Source organism: Cucurbita moschata, unplaced genomic scaffold (assembly GCF_002738365.1).
Source record: "Cucurbita moschata cultivar Rifu unplaced genomic scaffold, Cmos_1.0 Cmo_Scf00017, whole genome shotgun sequence".
NCBI lineage: Eukaryota > Viridiplantae > Streptophyta > Magnoliopsida > Cucurbitales > Cucurbitaceae > Cucurbita > Cucurbita moschata.
In genome coordinates this window covers 64,524-85,009 of record NW_019268533.1, presented here as the reverse complement: position 1 = coordinate 85,009, position 20,486 = coordinate 64,524, and the positions used below count along the sequence as shown (strand labels likewise).

General features: G+C 34.1%; 1 protein-coding gene across 4 annotated transcripts in view; it reads left to right on the top strand.

The window, feature by feature from the left end:
* Nucleotides 1-20,486, top strand: part of LOC111455457 (nuclear-pore anchor) — a 43,180-nt gene that overhangs the window by 1,759 nt on the left and 20,935 nt on the right. Inside the window, exons 4-20 of one of the 4 annotated variants that reach the window (XM_023097150.1) lie at nucleotides 849-977; nucleotides 1,076-1,168; nucleotides 1,260-1,325; nucleotides 5,783-5,872; nucleotides 8,214-8,291; nucleotides 9,751-9,860; nucleotides 12,002-12,122; nucleotides 12,265-12,357; nucleotides 14,498-14,546; nucleotides 14,904-15,007; nucleotides 15,076-15,144; nucleotides 17,940-18,083; nucleotides 18,177-18,281; nucleotides 18,364-18,477; nucleotides 19,022-19,100; nucleotides 19,741-19,787; nucleotides 19,869-19,942. In XM_023097150.1, the coding sequence (XP_022952918.1) occupies nucleotides 849-977; nucleotides 1,076-1,168; nucleotides 1,260-1,325; nucleotides 5,783-5,872; nucleotides 8,214-8,291; nucleotides 9,751-9,860; nucleotides 12,002-12,122; nucleotides 12,265-12,357; nucleotides 14,498-14,546; nucleotides 14,904-15,007; nucleotides 15,076-15,144; nucleotides 17,940-18,083; nucleotides 18,177-18,281; nucleotides 18,364-18,477; nucleotides 19,022-19,100; nucleotides 19,741-19,787; nucleotides 19,869-19,942 (1,565 nt within the window). Of the gene's footprint in view, nucleotides 1-848; nucleotides 978-1,075; nucleotides 1,169-1,259; nucleotides 1,326-5,782; nucleotides 5,873-8,213; nucleotides 8,292-9,750; nucleotides 9,861-12,001; nucleotides 12,123-12,264; nucleotides 12,358-14,497; nucleotides 14,547-14,903; nucleotides 15,008-15,075; nucleotides 15,145-17,939; nucleotides 18,084-18,173; nucleotides 18,282-18,363; nucleotides 18,478-19,021; nucleotides 19,101-19,740; nucleotides 19,788-19,868; nucleotides 19,943-20,486 lie in introns of all 4 variants that reach the window. The other 3 variants (XM_023097149.1, XM_023097148.1, XM_023097152.1) reach the window with 3 other exon arrangements.

Sequence of the window (20,486 nt, the reverse complement as noted above, 5' to 3'; positions counted from 1 at the left end):
TTTCAATTTGCATGGGTTTATTTGAACCAATTTCTTCTCTCATTTAGGTTCAGTAAAGGTTCAACTGTGTCTGTGAAAGAAAAAGGAATTTTTCTTGTGTTTGTGAATTATTTTGCAATGAAGAGGAAAAAAATTGTGGGAAAAATTTCAAATCATCAAAAGAAGCGAATCAAGACTTAGTTTCTTTTTGAATGGATAGAATCACCTGGGGGAAGTAGAGGTTAATCTTTAGCGAATTTCTAGGTTAGTCCCCTTTTTATCATGTTTTGTGTATTACTTCCGTATAAATTGGGAGTCCTCCCATGTGTTTTACATCTTGATTGTAATGAAGTCTCTTGTTGTTTGATTCTTGGAGACTTCTCCTTTAGTCACTCTTAGGCTACACATGTTTAATAGAGGTCCAAGGAAAGGAAGGTTCCACTTTCCTAATGTGATTTTTCTAAGAGCTGATGTGATCTCGCTTAAACATCTTATTTATCTGCTCTCTTGGTGCAAATTCTCTCTGTACTTTTGTGATTATAGCTTCACATTCCTCATTACTCATTGGGATTATTTTTTGTTTTATATAGGGCTTCCCTTCCATATTATATATATATTTTTTGTAATTTTATACATCAATGGAATGAAGGTTACATGTTTCTCATACAAATTAAAAAAAATGATCCCAATCAATTATGTGTAAGAAATTCTTTTTGGCTGTTCTGTTTTCGTTTCCCTTACCAGTTAATTTACTGGTACCCCTCTGCTTGCATGTCTTCCCAAGCTTTGTTGCTATAATTTAATATCATTCATTCTATTTTTTGATGACCATTCATGTGGTATATTTACTCTCTTCCGAATTTATGCAGGAGAAAGAACTTGTTGAGAGGCATAATGCGTGGCTTAATGATGAGTTAACTGCTAAAGTAGGCAGTATCATAGAGATGCGTAGGCTTCATTCTGATACTGAGGCTGAAATGTCTGCTAAACTTAGAGATGTATGTGGCTTTATTGCAGACCACATTCCATGTTTTACAAAATATACAAATGTCTATGATATCCTGGTGTTCACTTTTTGGTACTTCATTGATTTTAGGTTGAGAGACAGTTGGATGAATGCTCTAGCACCTTAAAATGGAACAAGGATAGTGTGAAAGAACTTGAGATGAAGCTAACATCTGCACAGGAGGTGTCATCACGTTCTATTTTCTGCCCAAGAAGTTAAATTCCTCCATGTTCTCTGCAGCTAATGAATGTCAATTAATTTATTTCTTGTCCAGGAATTGTGTTCGTCAAGAAAACTTGCTGCAGAAAATGAGGAACGTCTTTGTGCTGAAATATCAACAGTGAGTTTCTTGAACATTGATATTTGACGTTAATTTTAATGCAGCTATATGTTTTCTAGGTTATTAAGCTAAGAAGATACCTGATGACATTCAATTTACGTGAGCTTGTTAGGAAAGTTGAAAATTATTTTGTATATTCTTATTTGGAGTTTGCCTTGTCAATATTTGTGCTGAAATATTTGTTTCTTTTTGTTATTATATTCTTCTTTGGAGTTCAGCTATCGACTATGGATGTAATGAGGTCCAATGAGTCGTAGGTTGTAGTTAGTTGTGGACATTGGGTCAACATATGCATATACTAGCCTATTATGTACTCAGATTCTTTAACTAACAATTATGTGCTAATGCAACTACAATCCACTGAAGATTGGAAGGAATGGATCTTAAAAGTTTGGGCTTTGAGATGATTACTGATTGAAGCTCAAAAAGAAAGGTCTTGCTCCTCTTTTCTGCTATGAATCAATGGAATAAGCTTGCATTCTCACTTTTAAACCATTGCAGCTTTCTTGTTTTTTTTGTTTTTTTTTTTTTATTGTTGTTTTTGTTTTGGATAATATAACCTAATTAAGTGCTAACACACAAATGCTACATTTTTGAAAAGAAAGGCCCCAGATTCTGATTTTTTTTTTTACTAAGCATGACCCCTTTCAAGACAACTAAGAAATCATCGAAAGGTGAATCTTTGAATAAAGTTTCAAATAAATCATCAAAAGACCGAATGATGACAGCGAAAAGTTGTTGGTGGTAAGATGGATGTTTGATCATTGCTGGTTGTACTTACTTCTAAGTCGGTATCAACAAAATCTTTTGTGGAGCCTTGACCAAGAGCATTTACCACTAGAAAGAGGAGTTTCCATTAGACCTGTCTCATCAATGATGTTGTTGAACATTCACATTCATTTGGTTGGTATTCCAATTGGAATTCTCTCAAAAACCCAACCTGCAATTTTGAAGTCTCCACTATTACGCCAAGGAAAATCACAATAGGTGCATAAGAAAATCACATTTCAAATGAATCATTTTCACAAATTTATTTGGTTGAAGTGAAATTTTGAGCGAAGGAGTTCTTCACATTGAATCTTTTTGGGAAATTCCTCAATCTTCATGCATTTGTGGACAAATGATAATTACTAAGGAATTAAGTCTTTTTGATTGAATTTCACGTAATTGAAGACCACTGATCTTAATAAGAGACAAGAATTTACATGGAATTGAAGAAATAGAGATTCAAAGCATATGTATGAACGGTTGATTGTTTCCCTATCACTTCCTTGGTGGAAAGATCTTGCTGAAGTGGGGCTGAAATAAAAGGTTAAACTCTTCTGCATATGAAACTTTGATTAAAACATCATCCAATTGATCATGAAGATCTAATTCTACCCTATCCAAACTTAAATCTTAAGTCTGATTCAATTTTAGAATCATTATTAGAAATTTATTTAGGGGAAGAAGATTCATTGATGACTTTTTCTGATAATACCATTAAAAGATATTGGCTGAGAATTATCCTTTGGGCGTTTATCTTCAATAATACTCTAATGTTCTGTAGAAGCCAATAATCTTGAACAAGCCTCCTCATCAATTATGTCCTTATTAAAGAAAGATAATGTTAGGTATCTAGCTCAATGACGTGTGAAAATAACTCAGAAATAGACACCTAACACGAATGTGAATATTAAACGCTGTAATATTGAGTGTGCTTCAATATTGGTGATAATGTATTTGATAAGAGCAATAATAACAAACCCCAAAAAGAGCAATCAAGAGATAAGAACCCTAAACAAGGTCCTTTGAGTGCGTAGACAAGCTCTCCCCAAAACTTAGCACACAAAGTGCCTACCTCTCCCACACAACCCCCAAGACGATTACATATCCTCACCCATTGTGATGTCCCACTTCGGTTGGGGGGAGAACGAAACACCCTTTATAAGGGTGTGGAAACCTTTCCCTAGCAAATGCGTTTTAAAGCCTTGAGGGGAAGCTCGAAAGAGAAAGCCCAAAGAGGACAATATCTGCTAGCAGTGGGCTTGAGCCAGACACTGGGCGATGTGCCAGCGAGGAGGTTCGTGTGCCAGTAAGGACGCTGGCCCCAAAGGGAGTGGATTTGGCAGGATCCTACATCGATGGGAGAAAGGAAGTTCTCTTTGCCCCCATAGCCACATCCAGTAGCTCAACTTTATCAAGGATGGTAAACATGAAAGTGAGTCAGCTGCCTTGTTCGACAATCTAAGCTGGTATTATTTCGAAACCATTGCCTATTAACTTTCTAAACCGCTATGATATTCGGGTAGAATCCCGTTCTGTTCAAGCAAAAAAATGTTAAGGGCGTTGATCTGTTCTCGCAATAAATTATGGTCTCAAGAGTTTGTGTGGCCAACATTGCACTGACAACACAATGGACATCAATTCCTGCTCATATTTTTATTTTAACTGTGCCTTTGCTGATAAGTTCCATTGAAAAAGCAATAGGTAGACACTGCTATTATGACAAAACTATCTCAGTTCTCGTTTTGGAGGCATCTGTCTCAATTATAAAGGGTAAGGGTAAAGTAAGCTTCGGTAATGCGAGGACGGGTAAGAGTCATCATAGCTTATTTTAGTTTTTCGAAGTTCCTCGTCGCTTCTACCCTCCAGGCAAGGAATCATTTTTTAACAAACGAGTAGAGAGCTTCCACCAAACCATAACCAAGAATAAGCCTCTTATAATTGTCGGTCAACCTTAAGAACCCCCTCATTTTATTTAGATTCTTGGCATTGGCCACTGAATCATTGCTCAAACTTTTCTTCTTCAGCTTCAACACCATTTATAGAGACCCAATGCCCCAAGTATTCCACACAATCCTTAGCAAATTTGCGTTTCTTTTTATTTGCATACAATATAGGGTTTTCAATGTGCAAGGTGCACCTCAAGTCCCTTGATCGCCTCAATGTGACAAAAAGGTGATGCTAGAGTGAAGCAAGATGAAATGGATAAATAAATTAATAATATATGAGGAGCATAAATTTATATAAATATAGTCACATAAAATGTTAAAGACTTGAAGACTAATACTAATAATCCACTTTTAAAATGAACAAAAAATTGAAGTAAACATCATCAAATGTCAAAACAATTATCCTCACCCCCATCTAAATCTAAGGTATCATCTAGTGCTCCTCCTTGGCCATTCCCCTCCTCTAAGTTCCTGTTCCTTATTCCTCCTCATCGTTGTCGTCTTCATCACTAACCACCTTTATAGTTGGTTTTTGAACTCTTAAAGTGGTGTCGGTTGCAGTTGACTTTCCTATGCATCTAGTGTACTTTATGAGTTCTCTAACACCATTAGCACGGGATACAACTCCTCATGTGAGGTCATCGTCATAAAAACTAAGTATCAACTTCATCATTATTATGTTCTTCTCTGAGAGTTCCAACCGGCCATTCATTACTCTTTATCAATATGATCTAGAGAAATTGGATCAAGTCGATCCTTTAGATCAAAGCGTTCTTTAAGTGCTTGGTTATATTTTTATATAAACCGAATAATATAAATGCTTTTTGTTGTATTTGTTTCACTTCTTCAAATGAATCTACAAAATTATTTGTTGTAGAGAACAGAAAACATGAATAAAAAAGAACTAAAATAACTGATAATTAGATGAAGGCTTTAGAAAACGAACGGGGTAAAGGTTGAATGATGGCGAACAGGGTTAGGGGAGAGAAGGAGAAGAGAGGGAAAATAGCATTTTGTGAAACCTTTTCAGTGTAACTTAGGTTCTGGTGCAATTTTTAGCAATCTCTAACTCAATGTTTTACTCCGCAAAATTATTTTTGAGTTTACAGTGACATGTGGAATGACATTTGCATTATGTCCATGATGAACAATTGTTTACGAGGATATGGAGTATTTCTTATATATTTATTTAATTTTTGAAGACACTTTTAGAGTGCACCTTGTGTAGTGAAATTCAATAGGATTTTGGGAGCAAAGGAAGAATTCCTGAAACCTTCCCCTTTTCCTTTTTTAGGTTTCAGGTGAACAAGGATTTGTATGATTTTAGTCAGATGGTTCTCTAACATGTGACTTAATAATTATGGTGCTTGGATGAAGCTAATTATTTGATCATCAGAGCTGTGTCTATTTACGTAGGGAATTTACATAGTGGATAAGATGCTCTCTATTCAATCATAGCATTATGTGCATAGTTGCCTTGTCAACCTGCATAGGCTAGCAACTTGTGAGGTTCAATATTTTACTTGTGTATTAACTACTAATGCTTTATAGGTGGATTTGAGTCTGTATTTCTTCCAATTGATTTCTTATGGAAATATGTCAAACTAATTTTTTATTATGTATTTTGTAATTAATGTTTTATTATATGCCAATTTTTTCTAATTTGCTCTTATAGGAGGAGTCACTTGAAGGCGAAGAGAGTAAATAGTGATCCTGACATCGCATTGTTAATTGTCTTTGTAGGTCAATAAGCTTGTTGAACTTTACAAAGAAAGTTCTGAGGAGTGGTCTAAGAAGGCAACAGAACTCGAGGGTGTCATAAAAGCCTTGGAGGTTAGCTTCTACATGTCAAATTTTTACACCAAAATTTATGATTTGTTTCCTTTCTTTCCCTTTTCCATTTTTTAAAGGAAATAAAACGGTTCATGTTACAAATAGAGATTTCAATATTGTCAATATGATATCGGTTATATATTGGTAAAGTAGAATGATCGATAACAACACAAATGGGTGGCATTTGTTTAGAATATCAGCGATTTGTCACCATTAACTTGTTGATATTTCGCCAATATTTCTTATTTACCTTTGATGGTCAAGATATCCACAATATTTTTCTGATGTTTGTGAATATTTTATTTTATCGATATTTTACCTCTTTATCAAAAAGATAGTCATTTATATTTTACCAATATTGTTCCGATATTTGTGATATTTTAATGATATTTGTGATTTTTTGCAACTTTCTTCCTTCCTTACTACCAACATATGCCTTGATTTCTCTCCCTTCAAAAAGTTTAGCATGAATTTTTGAGGCTGATAATAATTTTTTTTTGCCAAGAAACAAAGAAAGGGGTATTCACTGATCACAAAAGAAATAGAACCTTCTTCTCAACTTCTCCTTTATTATCGATCGTATATCGATGCTTAGGAATTTTCAAGCTGCCTACGAAGAAGGGATATTAATTTTTGAAACCCTAGTCCTTCTGAAGGGCTCTTGTGTAAACATTTTTGCATCGTTTAAGTAATTACTCTCCCTTTGTGATTCAGCTTTTACCTCATGGAAGGGTAAGATTCCTATGAAGGGTTTTTTTTGGTGGCTAACCACGAACGAATTAACACCTTGGATAGGGTTTTGAGGGTTCCCAACTTGATGGGCCTGTTGTTTTGCATCTTGTGTAGAAGAGTGGTAGAGGGTATTGATCACAGTCCTTGAGAGTGACTTTGCTTATTTAATTTGGGGTCGATTTTTGTACGACTTCGGTGTTAGCTTGGCTAGGCATAGAAGCTAATATATAGAGATCAGAGGATTCCTGCTCTCAACCTCATTTTCATGAATTAAGGAAGGTTTTTGTGGCAAGCTATGATGTGTCTGATTGTTCGGGGGCTGGGGAGAAAAAACAATAAATTTTTTGAGAGTTTGAAGAACCTCCATGTGTGGTTTGGTCTTGTATCTTGTTCAATGTGTCTTTGTGGGAATATATGACTAGTCTTTTTGTAACATTTTGCTCGGTCTTATTTTGTTGGTGGAGGCCTTTTTCTATAGGCTGCCTCCCTTTTGTGGGCCTATGCTTTTTTGTATGCCCCTAATTTTTTTTATTTTTCTTAATGAAAGTTCAATTATTAACAAAAAAAAAAAAAAAAAACATATTAATGATTGTCTATAACCTAAAAAAATATCTTACTGTTGTTAAATGATGTATTTGCTTGCATGTTTAATTAACTACCCAATCAAAGGTTTAGTCAATTCTTGACGTACACAATATTTACTATCTTTTTTGAACAAGAAACAAAAATTTAAATTGATGGAAGAAAACAAGACTAATGCTCAAAGATATGTTATTTTACTATCGATCTTATATTTATGTATAATGATAATGATATATATGTTTTTTCAAAAAGAAACTTCTCATTGATATAATGAAAATGAACAAATGTTCTAGAGATGCAAACTCTGCAAAAAAGAAAAAAGAAAAATACAAATAACAAATACAACCTTATAGAGATTTGCCATGAACATAAATAAAAATTTAAAGAACAAAGAGCTTTTTCAATATCTTCGTCTGAAAAATTTATATAGCTTGCGAATGAAGGTTGACAGATAGCTACTTCAAACCTTTTTAAGAAAACCATGAATTGACCTCCAACAAACAAAAAACCTGTCATTTTTTTTGAATGCTTTATTAAGATGCTATATATGCTTAAAATGATTGTTTAAGACGTCAATTTGTTTTTTATGAATGCTTTATTAGTTCACAAAATTTTAATAGATTTCTGTGGTATCTGTGTTTTTGTTTCTGGAATATCCATTGATATCCAATGTCCGTAGATATGTCTGTAAATTAGAGTTATCGGTATTGACATCAATGTTTTCATCCATGGTTACAGAGTAAGATAATCCCTTTATGAGTGTATAAGTATCTCCCATACAATTCATACTGTTAATCATTATTCTCCAAGTTTTATTTGAACGAAATGGGTTGCTTTTCTTCATTCTTCATAAGAAGCTGTGTACTTATATTTTTCTTACCTTTTTCACTCCTCAGGAGTTCGTATCCTTTGTCATTATTAGTTTCTTTTCTTTTATCAAAGAAAAGGTTATATCCTTTGTCATTATTAATTTCTGTTTGTATCCTTTTCTTTCTGATTTTGCATCCTTTTTTGCGATTGCCACTAGACACATTTGAACCAAGTTGAGAGTGATTATAAGGAGAAGCTTGTAAAGGGAGAATCTGAAAGAAATCGTTTGGAAGAGGTATGGATTTATTAACTAAGGCTTCTTTTACGTTTATTATTGAAAGCAATAGAGCAGGAATTTGTGCAGTTATTTCCTTTACAATGATGACTCAGTGGAACATATATTCTGTTTGCACAGTGCCAGAGGGTTTTACTAGTTTCTCTTTCACTCTTCTCTTTGTTTATAAAATTCTTTGTGCAGACGAGAATTTTCAGTTTGATTCTTTGAGATCATACTGGTAAATATTATTTGGAATTCAATGCATTTCAAATTTATTGTTGACAGACCTTAAGAAATAGTGGATAATTGCGAGGACATAATTTCTGATGCATGCTTGTTTGCTTGATGTTTATGTTCACGGTTCTCTCTTTGTGTTTTGGGACTCTTTTTTCCTTGAAGGATTTTCTATATGAAGTTCTCTTTGGCTCGGCTCTCTGAGGGCAGCCTTTTCTGTTGTGTTGGGTTATTCTGGCTCTTTCCTTCAATTTTCTTTTGTTTTGTTTTCTAGGTGTTCTTTCATTGGATGAGTTTGTCATATGTTTTCTTTTGTTCTTTTTATGTCGTGTGGTTCTTTTTTTCTCACTTGCAGAGTTTGTATCTTTGGGCATTAGTCCCTTTTTATTTATTCAATGACAAGTCGATTCTAGTATAAAAAAAGGGGGTTTTGCTGTATTATATTTTGTACAAGAAACAAATTTCTCAATGAAAAGTTACAAAAATGCTACAAAACGAAAAGATACCGATTTTTTCTTTACCATTAATTTTCTGATGTTAGATGTGAGTGCTACCTGTGGTTCTATTTATAAGCTTGAATTTGTAAGCAAATGGATCTTATTCAACACTAATATCTCGTTTTCTAAAAACATAGAGTAGAAAAAATAGTGATTTAATGTTTGGTTAGCTCGAATCCAAAAATTAATTTGGAAAGCGGTGGGTTGGTCTATTTTTTAAAGATAAAACTATGTTTTCAGGCTCCTTAATAGTGAATCCAAAGATATTCAAAACTCAAAAAATGAATATTGTCAACTTCTGAAAATTATTCATGATTTTCTTATTTCCTTAAAACTTGAAAGAAATCTCGAAATTAAGGTCAAAATGCCACTACTGTCCTTCATCCACCGGGTCTTGAAGGCCAGTTCATCAAAATGCCACTATTTTTCTTCTCCTTCGAGTGATTATCATGTGGAAATGATTTTACACAAAAAATCCGGATGTTTTTCATTCTCTTTTGTGTTTTCATGTGCCACTTGTTTTATGGGGTTGATCACATCGAGGCTTGCCGCTGCTTCGTTTGTTTGTGCTCGTAAATGTTAGTTACTTTTCTTTGTCAATCAAACTTGTGGTTATTATCGATTGTGCTGCTGCCTCTATTACTTTCGTTATATTTTGTGATCTCTATTTCTTATATGGAAATTTCTTTTCATTGTTTCTTATATATTCTGGAAATCTGTTACTATATTTTTGTTATCGATAATAGGTGGCTGCAGATTTGAAAGTGAAACTGGAAAAGTGTGAAGCAGAGATTGAACTTAGTAGGAAAAAGAACGAACTCACTCTTTGTCCCATCAGCAGCTTTGCTCCAGATGTGTATGTTATACTCCTCAGCCTGTAATAAATGTCGTTTATATTGTTGTTATTAACTTCAATTGTTTTTGCATTTCAAGAAATAAAAGTTCTCTACTAATATGTGTGACATACTAAAGGTAGTCACAAAGGTTTTTTTTTTTCTCCCTGATGGACCCAATCCTATCCGCTTCTGCTGCTATCAGTGGAACCTAGTGTCACCGCCATCTGTCTTTATTCATCGTTGTTCGACTGCCATAGACCGGTCACCTTTGTTCATTGTCCTTCAGCTTTAGCATTTGTGCTCGTTCACAATCTCATTTTTTGGTTTAGTTGGTGAATGCTTTTCTCTCTTCTCTATGGATTAGCTTTAGTAGCCATGCATTGTTGCTGCTTTCCTTGTCAACATTGCCTTTTTTTTTAGTCATTGTTTTCGCCTTCATCTATCAGTTATATAAACTTTTGATTGGTTGCGGGCCTTAGGATTCTCAGCTCGGATTTTTTCCTTTGTTGAATTTTGACATTTTCCTCGTATTATGGCTGAAATTAGCTGATGTGTTGATCATAAGTACTTTAGCTTTTGGTTGAAGATGACGTGTTTTTTGTTCAAGATGCGAAGAACAAGTTGATTATTCCTCTTTCATTCACATTTGCGCTGGTTGGAAGGCTCACTTGTGTATCTTTTGCTTCTTCCGGTGTCTATGAACTTTCTCAAGCAAATTAGAGATGATAGTGGTACAATTGGTTTGTTAAAGTGAAGGTTTATTCTGGTTGGTTCATTTATTGGATTGTTTGGCCATCTTCTGAGGGAAGAAAGCTGGTTCAAATTCCTGTGAGTTTCTTTAATAAAGGTTTGTATATTTTCTGGGAAATGCTAAAAGACTAACTCAAGAGTTAGGATAACAAGTTGCATGTTTTAAAGGATTTAGCTAAACTGTATTTGGACTAAAAAATATCCTTTTGTAATGTGGGATGTGTATTGAAGAACTTGAATGGAAAAAAACTTTGGTTTCTAGTCAACAAGATCACACAAGATTCTTTAAGTATTGCTGAAAAATTGCATTCTTCTAATTCTTTTTTGGTTAAACAAGAACCAGAAGTGGAGATGTTAAATTTCATCGAGCTAATGGTTTTTCTCACAACAATTAGAAAAAGATTAAAAATGCTTTGGAAAAAGGGTTTCTTTTGGTAGGCTTGGGTGTGCTATATTGTGGGGGTTTTTGAGGTGAGAAAAGTGATAGAATCTTTAGAGATCGAGAGAGGTCTTCGGGTGGTGTTTAAAATCCCTTATTAGATTCTATGCTTCTCTGTTGGCATCTGTGACATTGTTAGTCTTATTTTACTTGACTGTTGGAGTCCTTTGATTTAGGTTGACTCCCTTTTTTGGGTTTTTTGTATGTCTGAATAATATTTCATTTTTTCTTGATGAAATTTTGTTTATTCATTAAAGAAAAAGTAACCCGAAACGTCATCGAGGCTACTATTTTGGATTAGTAGAGATTTTTGTAGTCTTTGGGAGGTTGTAGCTTTTTAGCCATCAATGAAAAGTTCTGATTTCTCACTGAAAAAGAAAAAAACTTCACTTCAACACACGGGATGCTTCACTGGGGTGCCATACATGTACAGAAGCTTCACTTCACTTCACTTCACTGTTTTTTAAATTAGTGCCTATCGTTTCAATCGTCTCATATTTTGATATTGCAGCTGCATTGACATGCTGTATGCCTATCCTATCTTATGTCCTTCATTTGACTATGATTTCTAATTTCATTGTCATTTTTGGTTTAAAGAAACTGCATGAAAGGTAATCTTTACCAGCTACCATTCAGCGGACTTCTCTTCGTATGTGTAACACTCCAAGCAAAAGAACTCTTTTTAGCCTTACTAAAAATTCTTATTAGGAGCAAAGTTCAATATTGAGAATGCTGAGAAGTGGATCTGAAACTCGTTTTGTGCGATAAGGTCTCTAAATTAAGTTCAGTTTGGTGATATATTTATCAGTGGTCTCCTGTGAAACATAAAATCTGTGACTCGTTTGTTGTTGCGTGATGGGTTGCATATGGTTCTTAATGGGATTTTATGTAATCTGCCTTTGAGCAATTCTGTATTTCGCCTTTTGTGGTTTGTACTGATGCCAATTTATATTTTCGAATTTTTTGGCATAGTTTGATAAATCCGAAGGAAAGTAGTGATGTGGTTGATGACTATCACAAATTCGAACCCAGGGTACCTGTAGGTGTTTCTGGGACAGCTTTAGCGGCTTCACTGTTGCGTGATGGTTGGAGTGTGAGTACTTCAGTTTTTATTGTTGGTACTTGCTTTTTTTTACATTTTTAATGTGTGGCTTGTTGATCTATTTGATGTGATTCTATATCTTTATCGATTTATTTCATGTTAAAGTGGAAGTTATTTATTTCTTGCTTACTAGTTGGCCAAAATGTATGCGAAGTACCAAGAGACTGTTGATGCTTTGCGGCATGAGCAGATGGGAAGGAAAGAAGCTGAGGCAGTTCTGCAGAGGGTATGCTTTTGCATGCAATTTATTCAGTTTTTTTTCGTTACTTGTGATTTTTATGCTGCTACAATGTAGATTCATGTGCAGAAGCCTCAAACTTGTGAAGATAAGAAGTTTGTTGGGTAGATCAATGATCCTAAAAGCCCATTTTAATGTTATTCCTATTTTTAAATAATTACCTTCCGTTCAAGATTTGCTTATTGCATCTAGATTTAGGAGTTCCTTGAAAATTTGATCATTTAATTGCATTTCCTTTTATATTTTGTTATCCTAAGAACTAGAAATTATGAATTGGTGTGACTATGAAAAGGCCACATTCAGACACATGAGATAACAAAGACACATTAACAAGTGCATAAGGGGGTAAAAGGAGTCACAATAATGGTAGCATTTGAAAGAGCATTTCTTTACTTTTTCTAAGGAGTTTCACAGTAATGGTCATGTTAGTTTCGTTTGGAAGGAGAGTTTCATCTGTTTGATTCAGAGAAAAGATTGGTTGCATCAGTAAAGGACTTCAGGGGTGGATTAGTTTGAGGAGATTTTGGAAACTAATTTCGGATGACATTTCACTTTTTTCAAGGAGGTAAAGGATTTATTAGACATGCACTTAACATACCACTCCTTCAAGAATGCAAAAGGCTTGCCATGGAAAAATCTCATTAGGGCTGAAGTCAACGGAAAGAAAGAAATCAAAGAGTATTCACATAGATGGCACATGCTTATTATGGTTTTAGATTACCTTATGGTTGAAAAAAAAAAAAAAAGACCCAAAACCATAATAAATTATTATTGTCCATTATTCAAGACCTTGGGGAACGCAGATTATTTGGAAGTGTTTGGATTTATTTGCTTATTATGGTTACCTTCTTCATTATGGAAGTGTTTTGATTTATTTGCTCCTTTAAATTGGGGAACAGTACTCGAATTTTGTTTTGTTATGATCCTTGGATTGGAGACTTTCCTTTGAAGCCTTGCGTTCCTCAATTATTTGCCATCTGTTCATCTTCTAATGGATCAATCTCGGATTTATGGGATAGTCATCATTTATTTTGGAATGTTGTCTTTAGGAGGTTGTTGAAAGATGAAGAAATTATTGCCTTTTGGGGTATTATTTTATAATGAATGTTTGGTTTTTATCCAAAAAAAGAAAAAAAAAAAAAAAAAAAAGAAGAAAGAAACAAACAATGTTCAAGGATGCAAGGGGTATCCTCGAATAAAGGAGAAAAGTGGCAAAATTAAATTTTACAAGGTCATATAAGCATTACATGATATTTGAAAGCATATTTATCAAACAGACTACTTGAACGCGTATGAGATGAGCTTTAGAGCTTAATATTGAAACCAACTAGAAGTTGAAGCAAGTTTGCTCAAGAACCGAAACCAAAAACCTTATGTCAGATAGAAAATACGGAATAGATGATGTCAAAAAATTGTGCAGACAAAAGAAAAAAAAAAAAAAGGATAACTGTGACCCTCCATTTCTTGCCAACAAATATCACAAATGGATGGGGACAATGCATATAAGAAGAGATATGGACGAATGTAAGGATTGAACCAAAAACATACAGGAGGGATCAATCCTCCTCCATACTTCAGCATCATCCCAATCAATACATGTTACAAACATGATAGTTGTAACATAAGCTCCTTGAATTCAGCTTCCTTGAGCTTCCTTTTGGCTAGAATTTTGAAGAACCACAAGCTGTATCCCAGTAGTAAAAAATGAAACCATTTGGGTTGACAATGATGTTCAACAAATGAAGAAACTAATTTTATAAGCAGAGTGACCATGCCCATGCCAGATTGCATTCCAAAAAAAANAAAAAAAAAAAAAAAAAAAAAAAAAAGAAAAAAAAAGAAAACGTGTATACACGCATTTTAATAAAAGTTCCGCCTACCTAAATAAAGAACTGCTGGCCTGTTGGAATATTATTTTTTCTGTATGTTTGTCATTAGAAAGTTGGACAGATTTGGCTTATTTATTAATTCGTTTGGTAACAATTCACTCCAAAAGAAGATGATTTGTCTTTCTCAAAGGCTAAAATACTAACTAATGTTTCTTTATAAATTCTGAAAGGCTTGGCCTTAGTTTAGTTGGGTTGATTATTATTCCCACTTTTGAAAGTTGGAATTTTGTTTTCCTCAGGTGCTATGTGAATTAGAGGATAAAGCAGAAGTCATTTTAGAGGAAAGAGGTACATATCTAATGGAAATTTTAGTTGTAAACTTGATTCGCGAGCTACCCTTCTATTTCTTGATTCAAACGTTTTATTTCCCCTCTTTCATTATTAATCACACTTTGATCTTCTGTATTTGTTTTTTCTTTTAATCTTTGGAAATTGCCGTCTATCTTTGTCTGTTTCTTTCTGAAAAAACAAAAAAAACAAAATAATAAGTGTTTGATCTAGCATCTAGTTTGGATATGTGTTCACCTTTCTCTAAGTCCTCGCTGGGAATCTAGGTTAGATTTGTTCGCCTTTGTCTTGATATTCTGTTATCTGATGTAACATTGTTCATTTTGATTTCCTGATTACTTATCACATTTTTTGCAGCGGAACACGAGGGAATGATCGAGTCATATTCCTTGTTAAACCAAAAATTGCAGCATTCTATTTCTGAACAGGCAATTTTGGAGAAATCTGTTCAAGAATTGAAGGTACGTATGTGTTAGCAGTAACTTGTCCCTGGTATTTTATTTGTTGGATTTATATAATTGTTTTGCAGGCTGTTTTGAAGAGACATGAACGTGATTACATGTTAATTCAGAGAGAGAACGTTGACCTTTCAAGACAGGTAATTTAAAATAGCATTCTTTTTCTAGCACCTTTTGATTGCACTAAGAGGTAAGGTAAGGTTTGTTTGAATGATTTGTGGACTAGTAACTTATGAGCATGGATATAAAATCACAGACATGATGAAATGCCATTTCCTAAACATCTAGGACAAGGACGTGAAAGACACATTTATATAAATACAGAACTTTTCGAATATGTAAGTTGTATGCTTGATGAAAATTCAAGTTTATAAGCTTATGCATTTGTATGCAAAAAAGAAGGTTTGATGTATATATTATATTTTGAAATTTATTATTTGTCTTATTTGCTATCTGTGTCAATCAATTTCCTGTCAAGTGGTTGATACTTGTCTAATAATTGTGAAATTGGTATTCACTATCTAACACATATCTATGGTGCTAACATGTGACCTATAACTTCCCAACAAATGTTCAAGTGCCCAATACATGTTGGACATGGATGCGTTACTCAAATTTGTGTGCCCATGCTTCTTAGCTAGTAACAAGTATACATAAATTTTTTATTGGTTGAGTTGGATTAAATTTTTGGGTAGAAAGTTAGAGCCTGTGAATTTTTTTTTGGATGTGCAATAGAATGGATTTCATATATTTGAGAACGTAGGATGTATGGGTTCTGTTTGGTTTGTGGGAATGGAGGTTTCCAAATGTGTTTATAATTTTTAGTTATTTACCACCCAAAATATATTCACATTTAAAAATAAATGTATTAGGGTTAATTTACAAGTTTAATAGGAACTTTTGATTATTATATCAATTTGGTCTGTCTTCATTAAAAAGTTTAAATTATATATCGAATTTAAATTACGCTCTCATTTTGTTTGTTATTGGAAAATTTATATATAGAGAGATTTGGTGAATCGGGTAGGCAGTTTCTGGGAATAGTTTGTGGGAGAGTTTTGGCCTCTTTAAGTGCTCAGGATGTATACTGTATTTTGTTAATTTGTATTTTGATTTCTTGTTCCCATCAAATTAGCATCATAGTGATTTGATCTTGAAAATCTATTAAAAAAATAGGAAGATTCTGTCAGAAATGTATGAATTGTTGAAGTAGTGTGGGCAGAAGTGACATTATTCAATATGAAAACATTTGAGGAATTGAGCATAGATATTGGACAGAAGATTGAAGAACATTTGGAGTAGAGGAAAATCAAGCTTACAAGCTTAGCCGGTTTATCTTTCGAGCATGAGCGGGTTTTCATTTCTTCTTTGAAAATTTTAGTATCATGTTTAACAAAAAGCTAATGCATTGTGGGCAAGATGGAAGAAGATAAGAGCAATAACAGATAAAAAGGATTCAATCCAACATTTACTTTTTTTTTTTTTTTGTTAATTAAGAGGCTTTTCTGGAATAAGAAGGATAAAACTTTCATGCAAAAGGAGGGAAAAAAAAGGAAGAAATAGTTCGATTGCAGTTGTAAAATGTTATAAAAGAATGCTCTCTTCTCTCTCCTCGGACTAGTTTAGCATTTCTTTGAATCTTCCAATTTTCATCCAACCTTTTGGAATTTGTTACTTTGTTTTTTATCTGAGTCATGGTGTTAAGTAGCTGTTATGTAGGGAAGACATTCTTTTCAATTACTGAGTGGGATAATGAACTTCTCAAATTTGAAGAATGTTACTGCCATTTTTTCATCTCTGCGCACTTTAAGCAACTTCTTTGGATTGAAAAAGCTTTAGTTGATATAACATAATATCCTCCGAAAGCTTATTTTTCCAACATGTTAAGCATGGGTTCTCAAATGGATTTCGAACAGTTCTTCTGGAAAGAGGAATAGTTTAATGGTACCAGTTGGATCTAACATGAGAGATTAGCTTGTTTTGTAGGAAATGGTTTTGATGCTTTGGTTAAGTGCTTTAAAATTGAATCGTATCTGAGAGGAGATTTGAAGGCAAAGGTCACCATAAATTGAAGGCAATAGGAAGCACTTGTGAATATCTGGAAACTATTCAGAAAGAAGAACACATTTGTGAGGAAGTTTCCAAATCGTCTAATTGGATGTGATTAAAGGAAATATTCCACATACCTCTGTGTTTTTGGATCTGTTGATTTGAACAAAAGGCCAAGACACACTCATCTCAGCCTCATGCTTGTTGGGTTAGAAAGGAAAAAGAGTTTATGGATGTTGATTGAAGCTCTACGATTGTTATTACCAGAATGAATGATCATGTTCATTGGAAAAGAATTCATATGGAATCAGAGAAATCCTTTGTGTAGAAATTTCAAATCAATCCCTTAGACCTGAAGATCATTTGTCCTTTGGGGTTGTAAATTCAGTGTTAGTCATTAGGTTTATACTTTCAAATCATTTGGTTTAATGTTGGGTTCCACTGTTCTACTCTAAAATGTTAAGTGAGATGTTTTTTGGGGTGAACAATATTACATATAAATCTTAAGTTGTTACTATTGATTTTCCCTTCTGATGTGCTTGAGAGATATTTGAAGTGGTGGGTTCCGTCTGAACCTTCATATTCTTAAATTAGATTGTTGCTGTAGTACAGTCTGAACCTATTAAGATTATATTTGTTTTCATAGCAAAATGTTTCCTTGGTGTGCTGCAGTGCCATTTATGCACAAGTATTGAGTAACAATATGTACAATTTCTTTTTGATGTTTATTGCTACTATTTGGAAGCAGAACACTTAATACTATATACCATTTATGATCTAGTGCTGCGTGAAGGTTGCTCTTAGTGTTAAGCAGGTCACTAAATACTATTTACTAGTTACCGTTGTTTTAGTGGCATCACTAACCATGCTTAATTCACATTTTTAGGTTACAATTCTTCTAAAGGAATGTCGAGACGTACAACTTCGCTGTGGATCTGCTGGACATGATGTTCTTGAGAATCTTTCAACACCTACATCCTTTCAAATCAATGTGGAGTCTGATGCGGATAGAGTTATATCTGAATATCTTGTATGCCTGACGCTGAATTATGCTCACCCTGAAAATAATTAATATTAGTGCTGCAAAACTTATTAATATCTTTTCTGGTAAATAATTAAGCAGTTAACCTTCAAGGACATAAATGGATTAGTTGAACAGAATGTCCAGCTGAGAAGCCTCGTACGTAAACTTTCTGTGCAGCTTCAAGATACAGAGCTTGGTTTCAAGGTTTGTCACCATTATTTTTTCCCATGATTGCTTTCTTTCTGTGAAATGTTATCACAAGAACTTAAATATTATGGAAAAGCAGGAGAAACTGGAGGCTGAACTGAAAAGTAAAACTCAAGAAGCTGCATCTAGAGTTGAGGCAGTGTTGCAAAAAGTTGAAGAGCAGGGACAGATGATTGAGTCCCTTCATGCCTCCGTGAGTTTATCTTGGATTTCACTTAGTTGGTCCCTTCCTTCTAGTGCGTGTGCATTATTTACTTTTACGTCTTACAGGGGGTTTGACTAATGGGTTCTTTAGGAAAGATATTTATTTAAATGTTGAAAGTATAAGTTGCCTTAAATTCAGTGTGGTTTGAGGCCACTGTTGATTTGAATTTGATTTTGTGGTTTTGCTCATTGCTTGAGCTGGGATTAGAATAATTTTCTACTACTCCTCCCGTTTCTGGATACTTGTTTCTCCTGAATCAAAGAGGACAAGAAATTCTCAACAAGCCTATTTTTAGTCATTCATTGTTGTTAAGTTTCTACCAACCGAGCATCTGACTTCTTGGTTGAGGGTATATGTCTGAGCCAGTTTAACTATACTTAGGATGGCAGGAAGTAACTTTCTTTTCTTTTTCTCTTTTTGGATAAGGAATGGTTCAATTTGATTTTTTTAGTTATTCCTGTTATATATGTTTACGGAATTTCTATGCTTTTTCCTCATAAAAATAAATCTTTGTAATTTCTGATCAATGTAGGTTGCTATGTACAAAAGGCTGTATGAAGAGGAGCAGAAGCGTAGTTTGCCTCACTCCCACTCTTCTGGAGTTGCTCTAGGTTTGTCTTTATACACTTGTTCTTGCGAATGTCTTTTCTTTTTGTAAAGACAATGTGGTAAGATTTAACGAGTGGCATTCTGCCAAAGTTTTTCCGTTCTCTCCATTATTAAGCTCAGTTACATATTAACGATTCATTGTTGTCAAAGATCTGGCATAAACCTTTTCCAATTCTCTGGCATAAATAGGATCTAACTATTATATTTCCAAAAGATTTTTTCATACTAAAGTTTCACATCATTTAGGAATGGTGTGATGTTGGTTCGAATTCTTTCTCAGAATACAGAGAAAAAACCATAGATGTATATCTGCGAAGAAATCAACCTGGTCGAGTTGAATTAAATAGTATTCTGATTGCGAGCTATTTGGGCTGAAAATTTCAAATTTTTGTCGAAGTCAACTGAACACCAACGAAATTGTTTAGGATGATGTTTGGATTGTGTCGCACTATATTTGGATCAAGTACAAAGTTTGCCTTTTCCTCTCTCCTTGTCTATCAGTCAAAACGATTAAGAGACCTGGGATAACAACCTTATTTTGTTATTGCATGCTTCTATATCTTGGCTGTTTAGATGCTTGTGCATGCTAGGGATCTTCTAATTCAATGGTTTTACATTTACAAATTTACCTTATTTGTGCAGCAGATTTTTGTAGGAAGGAACTCAAGTTTGTTTCTGAAGATTCTCAGGTTTGAATGGCAACATAATAAAAAGGTACAAGTGTGTAGTACTCCTTGCTTCTGACCATTTTGTTTTCCACCGTTATTTAGGAAGACACAAAGGCTGCTCTGGACCAGGCTTCTAAACGAGTAAGATCTCTTGAGGAAGAGCTTGAAAAATCTAGGTAATTTGCTTGCTCTTGTTTAATTTTGAAATTACTATCAAGCACAAATAAATTACTACTGCTGAAACGTGTACTCTAATATTATTTCTTTCAAGGTGACCACCAAAAAGATTTCATGGTGGAGAAGGATGTACTAGCAAAAGTCATTTTGAATTTTTATTTTATTCAATGTTGTCTATAGATAAGGGAAGGAGAAAGGAACACATTATTTTCATTTATGTTTTTCCATGGTGTAACGTTTTTCTTTTTAACAAAGAACCAGACTTTTCATTGAAACGAGACTAGCCACGGAAGCAATAAAAGCTAAACAAGGGGCACATCCAAAAACCGATCCTGGAGAACCTGAAAGATCCAAAAAATTTGGAGAACCTGAAAGGTCTAAAAAATATGAAGGATAACGGAAGAAACACCATCTTTGAACCTAGGGAAGAACGAGTGGCTTCTACCAAACTACTTTCAAAGTAACCCAAAACCGACTTTTCATAATCAGCCGACGTTTGCTTTTGCTGAAAAGAAAACTTAGCGTTGGGGGGGGGGGGGGTTT